This window comes from Silene latifolia, chromosome 6 (genome assembly GCF_048544455.1).
Source record: "Silene latifolia isolate original U9 population chromosome 6, ASM4854445v1, whole genome shotgun sequence".
NCBI lineage: Eukaryota > Viridiplantae > Streptophyta > Magnoliopsida > Caryophyllales > Caryophyllaceae > Silene > Silene latifolia.
Window position 1 is genome coordinate 11,039,656 of NC_133531.1, and position 21,686 is coordinate 11,061,341.

The window sequence follows — 21,686 nt, forward strand, 5'->3', positions numbered from 1 at the left end:
CCGACTAGCATGGAAATGGAAAGGGGAACCAACACTCAAACTAGGAGGGAGTACTATCTTTGTATTTTTGTTTTTTTTTTTCTCGATCCTCAAATTTCCCTTACATAATTGGGGAAGTGATGAGAAAATTAAAATAATATGGGAGTATTATTTATTAATAGTCATTTTAAGTATTTTTTTTTGGTACACCATTTTAAGTATTTAAAACTTGTGTTTTATACTTTTTAAAACTAACTATGTACGTCTACCCAATAAACTAGATAGCCAATACTTCTTCAGAAAATGTCTTAGTACATACCGATACAATATCAACAGTTACATGGAAATCAATATCGTAAGACATAAAATTGTCGACTTATTTAACTAATTATGCAAGTTCATGCACCAAGTGTAAAATAACGAGATTATGACCAAATGTTTATGAGTTAGGGAAAATAACAAATTCTCACGAGTTTATGTATATTTCAATAATTATATGCAAAAATAAATAAATTAGGTAGATTTGAAGAGTTCGTTGGCTATTGTGAAACATGATGGTAAATTAGGAGACTTTGACCAAACATTAGTGGGTTAGGGACAAAATATTATCAAACATTAAACACTATTTTTATGTTAAATACAGCCGTAATTCTAATTCAATACGAGTACCATAATTTCATTCTAAGTGTAATCTTACCAAATGATTAGCTTATTTGCCTTACTTTTTTGAAATGGACCGTTGAACGTTGTACTACCGCCGGTAGACAAGAAAGAGATATGCTCTTGTGTTAATACGAGTATTAATTATGATGACCGTAAGTGAGACCAGAAATATAAATCGTAAGATTATTTTTTACTATTAAAATGAATATTGCTGTTTTAAAAGAATTTTGACTTAATTAGAAGAATAAGAGGTACGAAATTGATCGATTTTTAAATGTTATAATAATGTCGTACAAGTTAGAATAAACTAAGTACGAGGCATATTTCTCATAATCAATTGATCAGAATCGTTAAAGAGCATCCTCGACGCTCACATGCATGACAAGGTGTGATCACAATTGATACAATATCAAAAAATTAAATAATATCAATGGAATTTGAATCAAAGCAGTAAAAAGAATCTACACAAGAACAAATTCAACAAATTATCACACAACTATTTTGGAATTAAGACTCTAATATTATCGTAATAGTCACACAAGTATTTCTACCAGATATATACATCTAACAAGTAGTACTCCCTAAACACAATAGAATCAACGTTTGAGCCAAGATGTAGGACTCCTAAGATACTTATAAAATCCCGACACTTGTTGATCAGTAAGATTAAGAGACCATTGAACCCGATTTGACCGATTTGCCCCTGGACCGTAACATTTATATTCACCATAGTAAACCGAATTATGTGTAAACGGTTTACCCCAATCGTCCCATCCTTCAGGATTTACCGCGTTACCCATGTAAGTGTTCATAAACACTACTCTTGAATAAGGACCCCATGGCCTTCCTAGTGTGCAACTTTCGATCCCTGTGACCCGACCTCCCATGAAATAAAATCCTGTTTCTTCTTCTGTTGTTTCCCTTTTTTGTGCCGTTATTGCTCCGTTTCGCTTTGATATCGAATGTATGTGACAATTCTGCATCACAAAATATTAGGTAAGTACGTGTTAACAAAGGGTTCTATAATATTCTCCGAACAATGTCTTATTTTAGTTTGCGGGTGTGATAATAAAGTGTTTTTATCGTGGTATAATCATGATAAAATTGGCAAATGTGTTATACGGGTTAGGTGGCTTGAGTCATTGTATTCTTCTTTTGGTGTAAATGGAGCTCCAGGCTCGATTTTGATACTAGCAGTGTTCAAACCAGGTCATGACTACCACTTCCTATGACTTTACCAACTAAGCTAGTTGACATCTGGCTTGAATCAATGTTGATATCAAGCATTTTAGATGGATTCATTGTTTCGAGCCATAATTACTAAGTTTTATTTTAGATGAATTAATTCAGGTCGTTGCAGTCCGGTCATTCAGGTTAGGTCAGTTTTACTAGGTCTAGTGAGATAACGCGTGATCATAAGGAAAACTATAGTGTAACAAATGCTAGTAATGATAAAGAGTAACAACTTACTTGGAAGAGAGACTCTGCATTGCCGAAAATGAAATCAGTGCCTCCTTCAATATAGCAGTTGTTGTAAAAGTGCCTACCACGCTCATCTAGAAGTGTATCTTGATATGAAGTGATTCGACATGCTGTAAACTCCGCCCTATCGCTTGTCACCCTCAATGCCACTGCTTTCGCTCCTTCTCCATATGTATTCTGAAATCCCACAACAAAACATTAAACTAGTTAATACACTATTTGAGTATTGGGCAAAAATTGATAAATAATGACTATCTCAATACTTCTGTAGCTGTCACAAAGTAATATTAATCTTATTTTGAGGACCGTCTGATACGAGAACTTGTTAAATAATATTAAAGAGATTTAAGACAAGTTTAAGCATCATATGCACATTGCACCTATGAATTAAAATCCATAAAAGAGATAACAAGTGATTTTGGACCGTGAACAAAATAAATTATTAATCGTGCACATAAAAATTACGCTCATATCACAAAAACTGAGAATAATTTTTTTAATTACTAGGTACAACACGAACTTAATTTTAAAAAATTATAGTAATTATTAACTGAGACGCTCTAAAATAAATAATGCAGATAATTATCGACAAGGACGGAAGAAGTGTACCTGAATAGTAAGATAACGGCCCACAAAATCAGAAGCAAGAACAGTAAGAGTAGGAGAATCCCAAATATCACCACTATCAGCCCAACTGATTATAGTAGTTCCAGCAATTCTTCCACTAAGTATTATGAACGGTTTATCTAAAGGCACCAAAACTTTTTCCTCGTAAATTCCTGGCTCAACTCTAATAAGAATCGAGTCGACATTATTACTCGGAACTGCGTCGATCGCATCTTGTATCTTCGTGTAATTGCCTTTGCCCGATTGATCGACAATTATTAGCCGTTTCCAATTTAATTTCTCGCTAGGCACCCGCGCATTAGCATGGGTAGTTAAGCAACATAATACAAGTATCACTAATATGGTCATGGAAAAAGAGTTACGTAATGCCGCCATTAGTAATTGTTGTTTTTCACTAATTAGAGTTTGGAATCCCGGCAGTATCAAAATCGTCCTTGCTGCTCCCTTTAACAAAAAAAAAAAAAAAACAATTAGAGTTTGGAAGTTATGAAGAACAAAGATATGGTGTTTGATTATATATAGAAGTTTTATTTTGCTAGCAACGTTACTTAGTAAGATGTAATTATGACTTAATATTGTGATTAAGGGGATGTACTAACGCCTGATTTCTTGCTATTTACATTAAAGATTAAATAATTGTCCAAAAAAGTGAATATAAGAGATATTGTTTTGATGGATGCAAGCAAGAAAGAATTAAAGAAAACAAATAAATAATACGGGTTTATGTGTTTCAGTAACAATGTGTTAGCTACAATTGATCTTGAAGATTATAGATTTCTGAATGAATAAAATTTACTACGTATGAGAGTTTATATATAGTAATCTCAAATAAAGTTTTCTAAGCAAAGTAGAAAACCTTACTAATAGTTTTGTAATTAGATTGGGAAACCTAATCAGATGCGGAAATAAATTAGACCCATGAGTAATAGATATCGTAGTTGTGGAAGGTTAATCGAAAGAGAACTAATCCGATTCGAAGTAGTATAATCTAACGGATATGATCAAAGAAATAAACATGGTTAAGTTGCTTCAAATTTACATGTAGCAAACCATGTCAAAATGTCATATCGCTTTCTTTTTAAGACATTCAATGGATGTCTCTTGTTTGACGGGTGCTTATACCGTTGTGCGCCGTTAACCAACACTATAAGCATAATTAACTTAGGAACGGGGGATGAACGTCGTGCTCGTCACGGTCGTCAACATAACATAAATTCGAAACCCATCTATGTTAATAATAATGGCAACAAAAAATTTTACTCTCTCGATAAATTTAGTTTATGTTCTTCTAATTAATTTTCCGAAGGTCAAAGTTTCAAAACTTTGATCATAACTGTTAAGAAAGTAAAATTGTGTAACTTGATCTCCCTTAGATATAGTGAAAAGATAAAATGAAAAAATATAACAAAATGAAGGGGGTATTTTTTTTTTTTTTTTTTTATAAAAGTTCGATTTGATCGAATATTTTCTTGGAAAAGAATAACTAATTAATACGACTATACGAGTAATTACTTTTGAAGAGAAAATGAGGAATGAACGTCTTACTTATCAGTTATCATTGTCATATTCTAGTGAGGGTTTATGCCCTTTTTTGGGTTGATGAAGTATCAATGTTTGATCCTATGCTAGAGTGTATGGCTCGTAACCACCAGGGGTGTCTAAGGCCACGGGCAACCACGGGCGTGGGAACCGGGCCTCCACTTTTGGTCGCCGGATTACAAGCTTTTATAAATAAACTTCAATACAAACATTGAACTGTAATAGACTTGTGCATTCATATTTAGGGCCTCATTTTCCCGTGTCGCACCGAGCCTCCATTTGTTTTAAGACGCCCCTGGTAACCACTAGGTCATGGTATAATTGGTTATCATTGTCATATTTTGTTAGAAAACTTAAAATACGTATATATTCCGCCCCAACCATGTAGTAGACACTCTCACTACTCAAGTTTAGAGTCAATTTACGGGTCTCAAAATCCATGCCATCGAGCACGAGATGACCCAAGTAATCCTCATCAAGGAAGTATCCAGGAGAGATTAGACTATTGCGAAAGTAGTAGAACCGTTCAAGATAGTCGTGAAAAGGCTCATCTTTGAGTTGTGGGAATCAGAATCCATCATTCATTATAAAATGCCAAGCTTTATTACCTACAAAATAGGCACTAAAACTACAAAGAAACCGTGAGAACGGTCCCAGGGAACAAGTGTTCCTCGGGACAAATATAACAAGATAAAATTCAACAACTAATTAGCAAACAAAATCGTGCTCCCCGGCAACGACGCCAAAATTTGATAGGATGTCGCAACCTAGTCAAAGATAAATACCCTAAGACAAATGAATGTAGTAATAGGGGTCGAACACAAGGAGACGGGAGTTGCTAAACAAGTTGTCATTGAGTGAATTCTATCAAGGTCGGTTATCGTATGAATGTTTAGTTGGGTTTGTAAAATAAAGATAAAGCAATGAAAGAAATCAATAATAAAGAAAGAGCCTAGAGAAGTCGATTCATACATGCAAATTATGTAAATGCTCATGCCAAACTAGGAAATTGATAAAACGATAATTGTTTAGGTTTAAAGACAACCACCTCTCGGCCTTATTGTCAACCATAGAACGGGTTCTAGCGATATGGCTAGATCGGTCTACTAAAACATGTTTAGTTTAATTCAATTTCGTGTCTCTCGACTTATAAAAGTGAATTAACAAATTTATTCTAAGATAGTGACTGACAATCAAAGAATAACAAATCAATACAAGCATGTGATAGAAACTATTATACGATTACTATAACATGCATCCTAATTCAACAATTGCAAAATCTATTTATACATGGCTTCCCTAGACAAATAAACTACTCTTGCATAATGAACATTAAACCAATGACATATGAAATAATAAACATGAACATACTAACTAGTAAATGAATAATAAAAGTAATACTAAAAATGAGATTAACTTGACAATGGAAATAGAACTTGGAAATGAAAAACAAGATAACAAATGGAAATAACGTGAATTGTAACTTGAATATAACTAGAAATGCTTAATTGAAATTGTTTATAACATAAAGGAAATGCTAAACTAAACTAAACTAAACTAAGAACTGAAATAAAGGTATGAAAAACATGTAAAAGTGGTGTAGGAGTTGTCCCAAATGACGGGTTCAACACCCCTTATATATATTGTTGGGTTCCTTATGTTGATGATAACATGCCCATTTGATTTGTGTTATCTTAGTTTACCTTTTCAGGATTAATGATTAAATCAAGCATGGATTAAGAAGTGTTGAAGTTGTTAATCATCCCATTGTATTGAGTCTTAGTGTCATCTAATGTACAAGTGAGAAAGTAGAGTATCTTAGAGTAATAGAAACAGTCAAGACGACCGTCGCTTTCATTAGTAAACAGCTGCTTGGTTTGTTGCCACAATTCGTAAAACTTGAAGCCCTTTTTATCTTTCAAAAACCTTTCACGTGACTCTTATTTTTCAAAGATAAAACTTCAGATTTTATTAGGAGTTGGTCTTCAACAAAGAGTGGTTTGAATATTTATTAATTTCAAAATGTTTCCTCTTTATGCAAATTCAACCCTTTGGTCTTTTAGAAAACAAGAAATGTTTTTTGCCATATTTGTGTTAACTTGTCATCATGTGACTTGTCTCACATCCTTTGTTTTCTGAAATTGCATGAGCTTTTAAGGATATCTTTCAAACACTCTTTCTCTATTCTTGCCTTTGCAAAAGAGCCCTCTTTGGTGCAAGTTTTGGGTGGTTGCTAATGCCCTTCACATGTGTGGTCTTTGACCCTTCAAAACCCTAGCAACCTCCTCACCCATTTCCTCTATAAAAGGCGAGCCATCTCCCTCATAAAATCCCAAGACTTTTCTGAAATAATTTTCCAACTTTGCAAATTGTTTTTAAAGCTTAAAAATCGTTGTCTTTGCAAAAACCTTTAAAAGTCTTCAAGTTGTTACAGTCGTGGCTACTGTTACTTTAATATAGTAAACTCTCTTGCTTATGAATTGTTGATCTTGTAAAAGTTGTCCATCTCTATTCTTTGCTAAGAATATGTTAGTGGAAACTTGATCCTATAACATTCTAAGTGTGTTAGTAGAGTTTAGGACGGAGTAGTCTTTTAACTCTTGGCAACCGGAGTAGGTTGCGAGTTAGCTTGTCATAAGAACGGAGTAGTTCTTGTACTAGCTTTATAACCGGAGTAGGTTGGTGTCTTTTATTGTAAGGGTCTTTTAGTTGTCCGAGTAGATCACTAAAAGAAAGCAATAAAAAGGTAGATTGGACGTAGGCACTTGAGTTTCTTGCCGAACCAATTCAAAAATCTCGTGTTCCATTGTCTTACTTTATTTCCGCTGCAATTTACTTTGTTTGTTTGTTTTGCTTTGCTTAATCTTAGAAGTAACAGTTCATCATACTGTCACATTTGGTTTGCAGTACGTATTCCATAAACTGAGACAAATAGCTACAGTCAGAACAGTTGTTACTTTCATACTTTAGCAAACATTTATCTCGATACTTGTTTAGTCTTTCAATATTATTCGAAGTATCCTCTAATCTCTTTTGTTCTCTTAACTCACTTTAATTCAATAAAGTTGAAGTTAAATTTTTTAAAATAGTACTTAATTCACCCCCTCCTCCTCTTAGGTACTTGAATCCATAAACTCAACAATTGGTATCAGAGCCTCGTGCTCTTGATCGAGGCTAATCGCCTTAGAGTTTGATTCGTGGGTAATGGATTCCGAGAAACACTCCAAGATCCCGGTCTTTACCGGTTCGAATTTTGGATGGTGGAAACTCAAAATGGAACATTACATCAAAAGTATTGATTATCAATATTGGAACATCATCCAAAATGGACCTCTAGTTATTGAGGAAACCGATATTCTAAACGGTTTCACCAAGACAAAAGAGGAAAGAAATTACAATGAGAACGACTTCAAGCTTGCCGAAAAGAATTCCAAAGCAATGTCGATTCTTCAACGTTGTGTTGGTGAGGGGGAAGTTAGTCGAATCTCCGGATGTCCTACGGCAAAATCTATTTGGGATTCTCTTGTACTTGCCTATGAAGGGACGTCCCAAGTAAGAAAACACCGTATTGACCTTCTCATGCAACAATATGAGATGTTTAGAATGTCAAAAGACGAGTCCTTAAATAGTTTCTCTTCACGTTTTTCTTGTATTATTAATGAGCTTAAAAGTCTAGGAAGGAATTTCGAGTCCGAGGACATCATTCGAAAAATCCTTCGTAGTCTATCCCCTAAATGGCAACCTAAAGTCACCGCCATAGAGGAAGCTAAAGACTTGTCAACCCTATCTCTTCATGAACTAATGGGATCACTAATGGCTCACGAGTTTAACCTCGATAAGCATTCTAGTGAGTCATCAAAGGGAAAGAGTCTCGCCCTCACATCCTCTCCAAGTGATGGAGAAGATGAGGAGGAAGACGAGTTTGCTATGTTCACAAGGAATCTAGCTGGGTTGGTCAATGGACAAGGAAACAAAAGGTTCACTAATAATTACTCGAAAAAACGCTTTCCTAAGAAACGACCTAACTCCACCGTGGGATGCTTTAAATGTGGTGATAAAACTCACCAAATTAAAGAATGTCCCAAGTGGGAAGAAATCAAATCAAAGGAAAGAAGAGAAAAGGTTAAAAAGGACTATAAACATAGAGTCATGAGTGCTATTTGAGGAATGTCCGACTCCGAAGAAGATGAGGAACTCATCGAGGAGGAACTTGAGGCTAAAATGTGTCTTGCAAATCATGGTAAAGAAAAAGTCTCAAAAACCTCAAAACTTGAACACTTAAGATGCCTCATGGCTAATCCCGACGATTCCGACTCCGATTCCGACAACGAGGTAAATCATCTAAAGGCCAAGGCTAGAACTTACTCCAAAGAGAAAGTATGTAAGCTTCTTGACCAACTTTTTGATAAGTGTCGGTTTCAAAATGACAAGCTTGAGGTAATGCAAAATGAGATTGAGGAAATTGCTCAAGAGAACTTTAATCTGAAAAATAAACTAAAAGCAACAGACAGCGTCACTGTCACATCTGAGGCTTATGATGAGGTTAAAAGAGTCAACAAGTTAAACAAACATTTGACTAAAGAACTAGAATGTCTTAGGTTGACCCCCACGGACATCTCTGACCTTGAAAATGTCAACACTACCTTGGTGATGCAAGTTTCCTCACTAACCAAGGAACGTGATGATCTTTTGAAGGACAAAGACGCTCTTGAGAATGAGATCTATGACCTTGTAGTTGAAGTTGTAGACCTAAGAGAAACAGTGTCTAAGACTGTTGCTTCTGACAAGGATTTAAACAAGTCTAAAGAAAAGATTGAATGTTTGGAAAATGAAAACAAGTGTCTTAAGGGTGAGGTTGTTTGTCTCAAGAATGAAATAGAAGTCCTCCATGATAGGCTTACTTTCTTTCAAAAAGGTATGCCCGAATGTAGCACTTCTAGGTCTTCTCCTCATCGTAGATCCGATGAAATCGTTGATCTAAACAAAAGACTTGACGAGATGACATCTAAATATGAAGAGTCCAAAGAAAGAATCATGCATCTCGTGTCTAAACTCAACAACCACACCCATGACTTCATTGTTGAGAAAAGATTGTCCATAGAAAGTGTCAACAATGATGAACTCAAAAGAGAAAAAGAAAAGAATTTGCATCTCCTCTCCCGTGTCAATGACTTGACCAATGAACTTGTTAATGCTAAGAACATCACTGAAAAGTGGGAAGGAAGTCAAACCGTGTTAAATTTCCTCACGAATAAAACCGAGAAATGTGATAAAGTTGCTGGTTTGGGGTTCAAATGGAACGGTCAGACCGACTGTTGCATCCAGAAGCCTAAAACTAATTTTAGAGGAAGGAAATACGTGGGTCTTCCCGAATACATCATTTGCAATTATTGTGGTGACAATGGTCATGTTTTTAATGGATGTACAAAACGATTTGATGACATTAACAAGAATACCAAAACAATAAAGCAAATGTGCATTAAGGAAGACACCACAAGACATGTTGATCACAAAAAGGGACCCAAATTCATTTGGGTTCCTAAACTCAAAAACTAATTTTGTGTAGGGCTTGGTGAGAGGCGGCCGCAATTGGTACTTGGATAGTGGATGCTCTCGTCACATGACGGGTGATAGAAGCCAATTCCTCTCACTTAAAGCATATGATGGTGGCACGGTAAGGTTTGGTGACAACAAGAAAGGTGAAGTAATTGGCATTGGAAAGGTTGGTAAGTCATCATTACTTTGTGTCGACAACGTGCGGCTTGTCAAAGGTTTGAAGCATAATCTCCTTAGTATCTCTCAACTTTGTGTTAAGGGTAATATTGTAGAATTTAGTGCTAATTTGTGTCGAATATTTGATGCCACTACTAATGAACTAATACTCGAAGGAAGACGTATCAAAGACGTATACTTAACTAATTTGAACACTCTATCCGGTCACACCATGTCTTGCATGAGTGTAATGAACAATGATCCTTGGTTATGGCATAAAAGGTTTGGTCATGTTAGTACAAAAACTCTTAATACTCTTAAAAGACTTGACTTAGTTGAAGGTATTCCCAACATAAAGTTTGATTTTGATAAAGTATGTGATGAATGTGCTAGAGGCAAACATGTTAGAAGTTCCTTTAAATCCAAAAGAATTATGAGTACATCTCAACCTTTGCAACTTTTACATATCGACTTGTGTGGACCAATGAGAACTAGAAGTAGAGGTGGTAGTCGTTATGTGTGTGTCATTGTTGATGATTACTCTAGGTTCGTTTGGGCACTCTTCCTAAGCTCTAAGGATGAGACATTTGATGAGTTTCTAATTTGGTTAAAAAAGATTCAAAACAAACTTGGTTTAAAACTTGTTTCAATGAGAACCGATCACGGAACCGAATTCAAAAACTCATCATTTGGTGCTTATTGTGATGACAATGGTGTAGACCATAACTTCTCGGCTCCTAGAACACCACAACAAAATGGTGTGGTTGAAAGGATGAATAGAACCCTTGAAGGAATGGCTAGAATAATGTTATTATCTAGTAAGTTGCCCAAGAACTTTTGGGCCGAAGCGGTAAATACCGCTTGCTACATTCATAATCGTGTCATGATAAGGAGTATTTTGAATAAAACTCCCTATGAATCGCTACGTGGAAGAAAACCCAACATTTCATATTTTAGATGTTTTGGAAGCAAATGTTTTGTTCATAACAATGGTAAAAACAACTTGGGTAAGTTCGATCCACATAGTGATGAAGGAGTGTTTATTGGGTACTCCGACCATAGCAAGGCCTATAAAGTCTACAATAAACGAACCTTGTTAATTGAAGAAAGCATTCATGTCATTTTTGATGAATCTAGTGTGCTTGAACAGGTACAAAACGTGAATGATGATGATGATGATAGCGATGACGATGAGTTTGAGATTGGCCTTGTTCGAAAGGACTTTGTGTTCGAGGATGAAGAAGCACCCATCACTGATTTGCAACAGACACAGAGACTGTCACCTTCAAAAGAGATCAGCAACTCAGGGGGAACACGTAGCACCTCTGCTACTGTTTCTTCTATGGAAGCAACAGACCCAACGATCGTTGCCTCCACCTCCGTAATCAAGTAACCCAAAAAAACGGTGATGATGAAGATCACTCCAGGCCAAAAGAAAAACCACCGTGGATCGATGTTGCCTGAGGGGGAACAAGAAACCGTTGTTCCAAAGAAGTGGAAACATCAAAGCTCTCATCCACTCTCTAATCTCACTAGTGATCTCAACTCGGGAATTCGAACAAGATCATCCCTCAACAATCTCGCTCATCTCAATGAGTATTGTGCCCACAATGCCTTCCTCTCTCAAATTGAACCTTCAAATGTAACAGTCGCCCTGACTGATGCAGACTGGTTGCTTGCCATGCAAGAAGAACTCAATCAATTCAAAAGAAATGAGGTATGGCACTTAGTCCCTAGACCGCCTAATCGTACCGTTATTGGTACTAGGTGGGTCTTTCGCAATAAGCTTTATGACTTGGGAGAAATTGTAAGGAACAAGGCTAGACTAGTGGTGCAAGGTTATAACCAACAAGAGGGTATTGATTACGATGAAACCTATGCACCGGTAGCTAGACTTGAGGCCATACGATTACTTATAGCTTTTGCGGCTCACAAAGGCATTAAACTCTTCCAAATGGATGTCAAAACCGCTTTCTTAAATGGATATTTGGAAGAAGATGTCTTTGTAGAACAACCACCGGGTTTTGAGAACAATGATTTGCCTAACCATGTTTTCAAATTAGACAAAGCTCTTTATGGTTTAAAACAAGCACCTAGGTGTTGGTATGATAGATTGTCTAAGTTTCTTATTGAAAATGGTTTTAAAAGAGGCTCCGTTGACAAAACATTGTTCTTGAAGCAACAGTCCAGCGAACTGTTGGTTGTACAAGTATATGTTGATGACATTATATTTGGTGCAACAAATGAACTCCTTTACTTATATTTTTCGGAACTAATGAAATCGGAGTTTGAAATAAGCATGATGGGTGAGCTAGGATTTTTCCTTGGGCTCCAAATTAAGCAATCAAAAGATGGAATCATGATCCATCAACAAAAGTATATTAAGGAAATGCTTAAGAAATTTGGGATGACTAATGGTAAGCCTCATGATACACCTATGGTAGCCGGGTCCAAATTGGACAAAGATGAACTCGGTAAGAATGTTAGTGATAAGGTGTATAGAGGTATGATAGGCTCACTTCTCTACTTGACCGCAAGTCGTCCCGACATTCTATTTAGTGTTTGTTTATGTGTTAGGTTCCAAGCAAATCCGAAAGAATCACATTTTAAAGCCGTTAAACGAATTCTTCGGTATTTGATTGGAACACAAAATCTTTACTTGTAGTATCCCTTACATTGTCCTTTTGATCTCATAGGCTTTTCGGATGCGGACTATGCGGGATGTACGGTTGATAGAAAGAGCACCTCCGGAATTGCAACATTCTTGGGTCCTTGCTTGATCTCGTGGGGCTCAAAGAAACAAAACACGGTAGCTCTTTCAACAGCCGAAAGTGAGTACGTTAGTGCCGCACATTGTTGTTCTCAATTACTTTGGGTAAGACAACAACTCTTGGATTTTGGTATTATTTTTGACTCCGTTCCCATAATGTGTGATAATACGAGTGCAATAAATATTTCCAAAAATCCTATTCAACACTCTAAAACCAAACATATTGATATTCGTCACCATTTTATTCGTGATCATGTGGAGAAAGGACATGTTAAACTTATCTTTTGCAAGACCGAAAATCAAATTGCCGATATTTTTACTAAGCCACTTGCAAGAGAACATTTTGAGAAATTTAGACTAGAAGTTGGGTTAATTAATTGCTTGTGATTTTTAGTGTGAGTTTTACAAATTTCCTTAATTGATTAAATTAAAATTGGATATATGTCATTAAGTATTCTAAGTGCATTGACATCATGTTTAGACCAAAAATTGACACCGTATTTGTGAGTCGGTAATCACTCAACCTCATATCTAAATTTACGTTTATTATATGTTACCTTGCGTTTTTATTTCGAGTAATTAAATGTGTTTAGTTGGGCCAACTACCTCACCTCCCTCATTTATCGGGCCATTTACTCCATTCAACCCACCTTCTATCCCTATACCCGTCCAAACTTACTAACCCACCAAAATCCTACAACCCGTCTATCCCTTCATCTCCCCAAATCCTACCATCTCACCTACCCACTAACCTACCTTAACCCACCATGGTAAAAACATCTTTCAACACAACAATACCCATCAAACCCACAAGAATGACCTCACCACCCGTCACATCTGACCCACCAACATCAACAACTCAAACCATGCCTTCACCCAAAATCTCCCATGCCTTTCCTCCACAAACCTCAAACACGATTCCTTCACCTAACCCAGATCCACCAAACCCACATCCATCACCGCTCTCCACTGTTCCATCATCACCAGACGACATCCCCATCTCCACTATGGTCGGGCGTCGTACTCGAGGAGGTCGGAAGAAAAGTACTACCGTCCCAAGCTCTTCCTCTGAACCGGTTATGGTGAATGTTGATGATATTGAAGAAAATGAAATTGATTTGAATGAGAATCCAACCAAGTCTGCCGAATCAGATCCGATTCCGGCAAAGAAAAACAACAAAAGGAAAGAAAAAGCTTCCTCATCCCAGTTACCCCCCATTTCTGAAAGTGTCGAGCAAAGCAACATCGAAAACCCTACTGTTAATCCTCCTGTTGAAACACCCAGTGAACCACCATTGAAAAAATCGAAACCCTCAAAGAAGAAATTAGTGTACCTTTCTCCCTCAGATTCGGTTTCCCTAACCTCTAAATGGGATTTGGCTCTTGTTTGGGATCACCTTGAAAGTCTAGATCTTCCTACCTCTATCTACAAAAATTGTGAGAGGTTGATGAATCCCAAAACTATCCACTCTCCTTGGGTTTACAACCAAACTTGGTTCGAGCCTCCTGCTTTTCATACTGTCCGTGACATGATATTGGCTCAAGGTTGGGAAAAATTGTTGGCAATGCGTGAACCGGTTTTTGTGAGTGAGGTGACTCAATTCTTTGCATCCGTCCGAGTTGACAAATCGGGTGAATTCCTCACGGCTAAGGTGAATGGTAAGCCTGTGAAACTTACTCAATCTGATTTTGCTACCGCCCTTGATATCCCAGCCGGAGGTTATGACAAACTCCCCTCCGAAACATGGGTTGCTTTACCTTATGCCTCACCCCTTAGTGTTGCTCAAGTCGTGTGTCCCAAAGCCGTCACTTGTGGTCCAGTGAGTAATACCCAAATACCCCCTCCTCTTCGAATCATTTTTAATATGTTGTGTCAATCAATTTATCACTCGGGTGATCGGGGAAAACTCACCATAGCCCAACAATATTTAATCTATCATATTGCAACTCACAAAAAGGTGAACTTAGTTGGGTTAATGTTTAAGCGTTTTCATCTTATTTCGACCAAACTTCGTAGACCCTCTTCTAGCATGCTTCACTTGCCCTATGGAATGTGGTTGTCGGTTGTGCTCAAGGCACAAGGGGTTTTAGTGAGTACTAGCTTGGGTTCTTTGGACATGTGCGATGTTATGAGTAATGGTCAAATGGGGAAAATGCTCATCAAGGTGGAAAATGATGAATTGATTTCTGTAACAATTAAGACGGATCCTGAGGTTGGGTCGTCTAGTCAAGTGAATTCGGGTAGTATGCGGGAAGTTCTTCAAGCCGTGGCTGAGTTGAGTGCTTGGATGAAGCAAGATGCCCATCAAAAGGATTTGGCAATCTCGGCCCTTGCTTCCACCGTGGACCTCATTCGTGGTGAGGTGGATATCATCTCCACTCTTGTCTCAACAAAGGAACATGGTGATGATGCTCCATTGGATGATGATCCTTTGGGTAGTGGTTCGGATGGTGAACAAGCTTCCTCCCCTTAGCCTATCCCTTTTATTCTCGGCCCCCTTAACCTTTGTCCTTGCCTTTTCTTTTGTCCCACCTTGTTGTGCCCTTCTAAGACTATTTTCTTTACTTGTTATTTTGATGCTTGGTGGTGTATCTTAAACTCTATTTAGCCATGGTGAACTATGGTTAACCTATGTTAAACTATATGTTTGTGTTGACTTTGTTACCTTGTCACGGTTACATGTGTCTTTTTGCGTTTTCTTGTGATTATCTGCACTCTAATGCCTTTGACATCCCTATCCTTTTTGATGATGTCAAGAGGGGGAAAAGGTAAACTCATGCTCTTCATCTCTTTGCATTTTGATTAACTAATGTCTAGGCCTAACCTTCTTAGTTTTGAATCTTGTTTTGGGGCAATGTAAAATTGTCATGGTAGTTTGATTCTAGCTCTTGCCTTAGGTAAGGTAATATTGTCCCTTCTCTCATTTGATCTTGCTTGTTTAAAATCTTGAATCAAGGTGTTTACATTGCTTATACATTCGTTTAGGGCTTGTCATCATCAAAGGGGGAATTTGTTGGGTTCCTTACGTTGATGATAACATGCCCATTTGATTTGTGTTATCTTAGTTTACCTTTTCAGGATTAATGATTAAATCAAGCATGGATTAAGAAGTGTTGAAGTTGTTAATCATCCCATTGTATTGAGTCTTAGTGTCATCTAATGTACAAGTGAGAAAGTAGAGTATCTTAGAGTAATAGAAACAGTCAAGACGACCATCGCTTTCATTAGTAAACAGCTGCTTGGTTTGTTGCCACAATTCGTAAAACTTGAAGCCCTTTTTATCTTTCAAAAACCTTTCACGTGACTCTTATTTTTCAAAGATAAAACTTCAGATTTTATTAGGAGTTGGTCTTCAACAAAGAGTGGTTTGAATATTTATTAATTTCAAAATGTTTCCTCTTTATGCAAATTCAACCCTTTGGTCTTTTAGAAAACAAGAAATGTTTTTTGCCATATTTGTGTTAACTTGTCATCATGTGACTTGTCTCACATCCTTTGTTTTCTGAAATTGTATGAGCTTTTAAGGATATCTTTCAAACACTCTTTCTCTATTCTTGCCTTTGCAAAAGAGCCCTCTTTGGTGCAAGTTTTGGGTGGTTGCTAATGCCCTTCACATGTGTGGTCTTTGACCCTTCAAAACCCTAGCAACCTCCTCACCCATTTCCTCTATAAAAGGCGAGCCATCTCCCTCATAAAATCCCAAGACTTTTCTGAAATAATTTTCCAACTTTGCAAATTGTTTTTAAAGCTTAAAAATCGTTGTCTTTGCAAAAACCTTTAAAAGTCTTCAAGTTGTTACAGTCGTGGCTACTGTTACTTTAATATAGTAAACTCTCTTGCTTATGAATTGTTGATCTTGTAAAAGTTGTCCATCTCTATTCTTTGCTAAGAATATGTTAGTGGAAACTTGATCCTATAACATTCTAAGTGTGTTAGTAGAGTTTAGGACGGAGTAGTCTTTTAACTCTTGGCAACCGGAGTAGGTTGCGAGTTAGCTTGTCATAAGAACGGAGTAGTTCTTGTACTAGCTTTACAACCGGAGTAGGTTGGTGTCTTTTATTACAAGGGTCTTTTAGTTGTCGGAGTAGATCACTAAAAGAAAGCAATAAAAAGGTAGATTGGACGTAGGCACTTGAGTTTCTTGCCGAACCAATTCAAAAATCTCGTGTTCCATTGTCTTACTTTATTTCCGCTGCAATTTACTTTGTTTGTTTGTTTTGCTTTGCTTAATCTTAGATGTAATATTCATTATCTGTCACATTTGGTCTGATAAAGACGTATTCCATAAACCGAGACAAATAGCTAAATCGAAACAGTTGTTACTTTCATACTTCAAAGCAAACATTCATCTCGATACTTGTTTAGTCTTTCAATATTATTCAAGTATCCTCTAATATCTTTTGTTCTCTTAACTCACTTTAATTCAATAAAGTTGAAGTTAAATTTTTAAAATAGTACCTAATTCACCCCCTCCTCCTCTTAGGTACTTGAATCCATAAACTCAACATATACAAATATATATATATATATATATATATATATATATATATATATATATATATATATATATATATATATATATATATATATATATATATATATATATATATATATAGAAATAGGATCATATGAGTTTGGTTTTTTTGGTGAGTTACCCCTCTGAATCTGAACCACTAATCTAATCTAAGATGGATGGCTGAGATTAGATCTTACTTAACCCATAAATACCCCCTTTTCCCTCAATCTCCCCTATTATTAGAAAAGACACTCTCTCTCCTCCCTCCACCTCAGTAACAAACCGTAACAAAAAAAAAAGAATCGATAAAAATTATGAAATCAATCTTCATCAATTTGTCTACTGCGATTTCAATTCCAGATTTTCGTGCTTGTTTCTTCGATCTTATCCGCCTTTCTTGTTTTTCGTGTCTACTTCATCTTTTCAATTTCGTCTAATTAGGTAATAAATTTCTTCTTTTATACTATTTTTTTCGTTGATTTTGTTCAATTATCAAATTTCGTCTTCATCAAATTCATTCAAATTCGTTCAAGTTGCAGGCTACAAACTTAATCTTCATACTCAATCTTCATCATCTTCGTTCGAATTTGTCATCAATTAAGGAGATTTCGTCATTTGATTTCGTTGTCTATTTCGCTTCATCTTCGTATTTCTCTTCAATTTCAATATATGTAAGTACTAATTTTGTTTTTCTAGATCCGATTTGTGCGTTTTCATAATCGTTCTTATCTAATATCCGTTTCATTTTTGTTGATTTGTTACGTTTTGTTTGTTGTGTTAATCTGTTAACAACAGTTATTGTATTACTTTTATCGAGTTATTGTATTATTCAAACTCAATTATTGTATGCTGTAGTTACTTTTTATTTGTTATGTTAATCTGTTAACAACAGTTATTGTATTGCTTTAATCGAGTTATTGTATTATTCAAACTTAGTTATTGTATTGTTTTAACTTAGTTATTTCAAATTAAAGTTGTTGTAAGATGGCGTCTTCTTATATAATCAGTTAGTTATAGTAATATTATATCTCAATTATTGTATTGTCTTAACTTAGTTATTTCAATTCTGAGTTATGGTTGTGGTTTATATAATTGCTTATAGTTGCATAGTTATTTATAACTTACCCCCTTTCTTGCTTTATTTCTTTCAGTGAGCTTTTGTTTTCTACTGGTGCAACCCTCTCCTTCACGGCAAAACATGTTTCTCGTCGGGAAGAAATACTCGTGGAAGAAGGGTGAAAACAACGACAAGACACAATTCTCGATGGAAAATTACTTTTAGACATAGTATTGGAGATAAATATATGTAGTATTTGTAATGTTACTATTGTTAGATATATTATTTTGAAATGCTTAGTTGTAATGTTGATGATGATGCTTAGATATAATTTGTTGGAGATGTTTAAGTGTAATGTGTTGGGAACAAAATAGTTATATAATGAGAGTAAGTGATTTTTTTTAACCTTGTTATATATGATAATTTCATTTTTCAGATCTTCCTATTGCATTAATCAATCTCAATGATTGATTGAATGGAAATGACTAGTTATTCAATCAAATAAGATGAAAACAAACAAAAGATATGAATATATTTGAGTTTCATCTCAATAAAATAACATGTTTTGTTCATTACAATAACCGAGTTTCTACATTACAATAACTGAGTTTCTACATTACAATAACTACAAATAGTAGAGTTTATACATTACAATAATCGAAGTTTCTACATTACAATAATCGAGTTTCTACATTACAATAACTATAAATACTAGAAAATATTATTCTCAGTAAACAACTGAGTTAACTATAAAATAACTACATTTCATCATTAAAATGACCAAGTATATACATCAATTTTTCCATTGAACGTCAATTATCCGCGTCTATCATGACTTGACCTGCAAATCACCAAAAAGCAGAATATAAGTTATCAAAACACTCAAGAAGTAACTAGAAGATACAATAGCTGAGTTTTAATAATACAATAACTGGCTTAAAGTAATACAATAATCGAGATGTAATATTACAACAAGTAACTAGTGAACAAGAAATTTGAATATATTTGAGTTTCATCTCAATGCAATAACACAATTTATTCATTACAATAACTGCGTTTCTACATTACAATAATTAAACATACCAGAGCTTCTACATTACAATAATTGGGTTTCTGCAATACAATAACTGATTTTATGCATTTGAATAACTATTAAATAATCACGTTTCTTCATTACAATAACCGGGTTTCTATATTCAACTAGACATTTTAACAAGCACTTGGTGTGCTACTCTAGATTACCAACAAATTTTCATAATAATGATAACAAATCATCAATCAAATGCCAAAGGTATGATAAACAAGTATACTAACAGAGTAGCAATTGAAATAACTCGCAAAATAACATATATTGAGTTATATAATCTACTCTTACCTTTATTATGTCGATTTGCGCTAGGGTTTCTGCAAATTTTGGGCAAAAACTGACGATTGATGCGTGTATCAATCAAATTGAATGAAGATAATGAATTAATTTCGTGTTTTCGACTTGAATTACTCCGGTTTCGTAAAGATTTGACTGAATTATGCCTTGAATTTGAAGAAAATAAGAATAAAGAGGTGAAGAATGAAGAAAGCTGTAGAAAAAAAGGGAAAACGTAAGATTATGTAGAAGAGAGAGAAAAAAATGAGTGTGTATATTTTTTTGGGTCTAATCTCAGCCCTTGATCTTGTTAGATCCAATGGTATATAAATACGGGGGTAACTCACGAAAAGTGGCAAACTCACCGGATCTTGCCTCTATATATATATATATATATATATATATATATATATATATATATATATATATATATATATATATATATATATATATATGAATAAGGTGATGAAACATAAATGACATAAAGAGAGGCAACCCCGATCGGGGTCGTGGGAATTTCAGTTTTTCTCTTAATTCCGTCTTAACTTCTTGATTAATTATGATGCGGAATCCAATGCCTGCATATTCATGAGTCCGTCTAAGGCATCTTAGGGGTCATATGGCATCTAATGCATGCTCTTATGATGGGCTCTACTTGGACTACATTTCATTTTGCACACCAACATAAGTTGGTTTTTTTTCATGCTCGGGATTTCCAATTTCTTCCCAAAATGCCCCTATACTTCCCGGAACGCCCTTAGAAGGTCAATACTTGCTCTCATTAGCTTCGTGAACTTGGGTGAATGCTATTTTGACGGGTAAAAGCTACCAAACACTTATAATGAATACGAGCAAAAAACACCTAGAACACGAAATTTGCTCACAAATACACTAATAGAAGGGAAATAATCAAATAAAACCGAGCTAAAATAGGGAGTTTAACTACATATAAAATGGACCTATGAGAGTGTGACACCATCTCACATTCTCACACAACTATTGCATCTATTTGGTACTATTTGAATCATCGTTGTAGACATGAAAATTCGTATTAGTTGTGACTGAGTTTTTGTCTTACGAATCCATTCCCAGCTTATAGTTGAAGCTACTATTCTTTGCAATGAGTTTATAAAAAATGAAATTCAGAACATCCCGTAATCTAAAATTAAATTTGGTAAGAAGAAAAACTACAGTAAGTAATTGAAGCATATTTTACTCCCTCTCATCCCGAAAAGTAGGTCAATGTTATCTTTAGAGTGGATGAGTGGGAGTAGTAAATAATGAAAAGGGTATCAGGAAGTGAACCTGGTACCTTACAATCTACAATTTGAGAGCTTACCAACTTAACCATCTAAACATGTTGCCCATTTTTGATACTTCTAAAAATTTATCTCTAAAAATTCCTGGTGTGCATCTGCCCACCTGGACCCCCTAAATCCGCCCTTGCTTAATACAACTGACATACATACAAGTGTAAAGCGTAATTAACGTACTAATCACTCAGGAATTGCAGCGGAATAACTTTCTAATTGTACTGTTGTTTAAAGCTAAGACAATCCAAGTCTTCTCATCCTCTGAGCTCAAACTCAAGAAGGAGAAAACTTCTTGGTTAGTGAGACTTCTCTACCATTCAACTCATCTCTTTTCTATTTGCTTGGGGACCAAAGCTCATATACTCTCCATAAAACGCAGTTCTGCACATATACTCATATGAGATCTCACATTCTCACGACATGATAATTATTATGAGATGTACTCAGTGGGGGGTCGCCCCCGCTGTCGTTTGAAAATTTCGAAGTTTTTGAGTTAAAATTTTCAAATTTTTTCAAGGTCCCCTTGTAATATTACCCTTCCATCCCTGCTGACTAAAAATCCTGGCTCCGCCACCGGATGTACTTGTACTCATATGATGAATTAATGATCTCATGATTAATCAAATGATTCGACCTGAAACAACTCGAACTACCTAGTTACATT

At 35.6% G+C, this 21,686-nt stretch overlaps 1 protein-coding gene across 1 annotated transcript; it reads right to left on the reverse strand.

Annotated features, from left to right (window-relative positions):
* Positions 1–1,137: 1,137 nt before the first annotated feature.
* LOC141587509 (putative pectinesterase 11) lies at positions 1,138–13,772 on the reverse strand. Its single transcript, XM_074408991.1, has 4 exons — positions 13,638–13,772; positions 2,734–3,195; positions 2,113–2,310; positions 1,138–1,619 (listed from the first exon to the last, which is right to left on the reverse strand). The coding sequence occupies exons 1-4, from the start codon at positions 13,770–13,772 to the stop codon at positions 1,239–1,241; spliced, it is 1,176 nt and encodes a 391-aa protein (XP_074265092.1). The 3' UTR covers positions 1,138–1,238.
* Positions 13,773–21,686: the final 7,914 nt, after the last annotated feature.

Excerpts from the sequence above, each read along its gene's own strand:
- LOC141587509 (XM_074408991.1), bottom strand. The coding sequence starts at position 13,772 with ATGGGGATGTCGTCTGGTGATGATGGAACAGTGGAGAGCGGTGATGGA. Across the intron at positions 3,196-13,637 it reads AGATTTTGGGTGAAGGCATG|GGAGCAGCAAGGACGATTTT; the intron begins GTTTGAGTTGTT and ends TTTTTGTTAAAG. Across the intron at positions 1,620-2,112 it reads ATGCAGAGTCTCTCTTCCAA|AATTGTCACATACATTCGAT; the intron begins GTAAGTTGTTAC and ends TTTGTGATGCAG.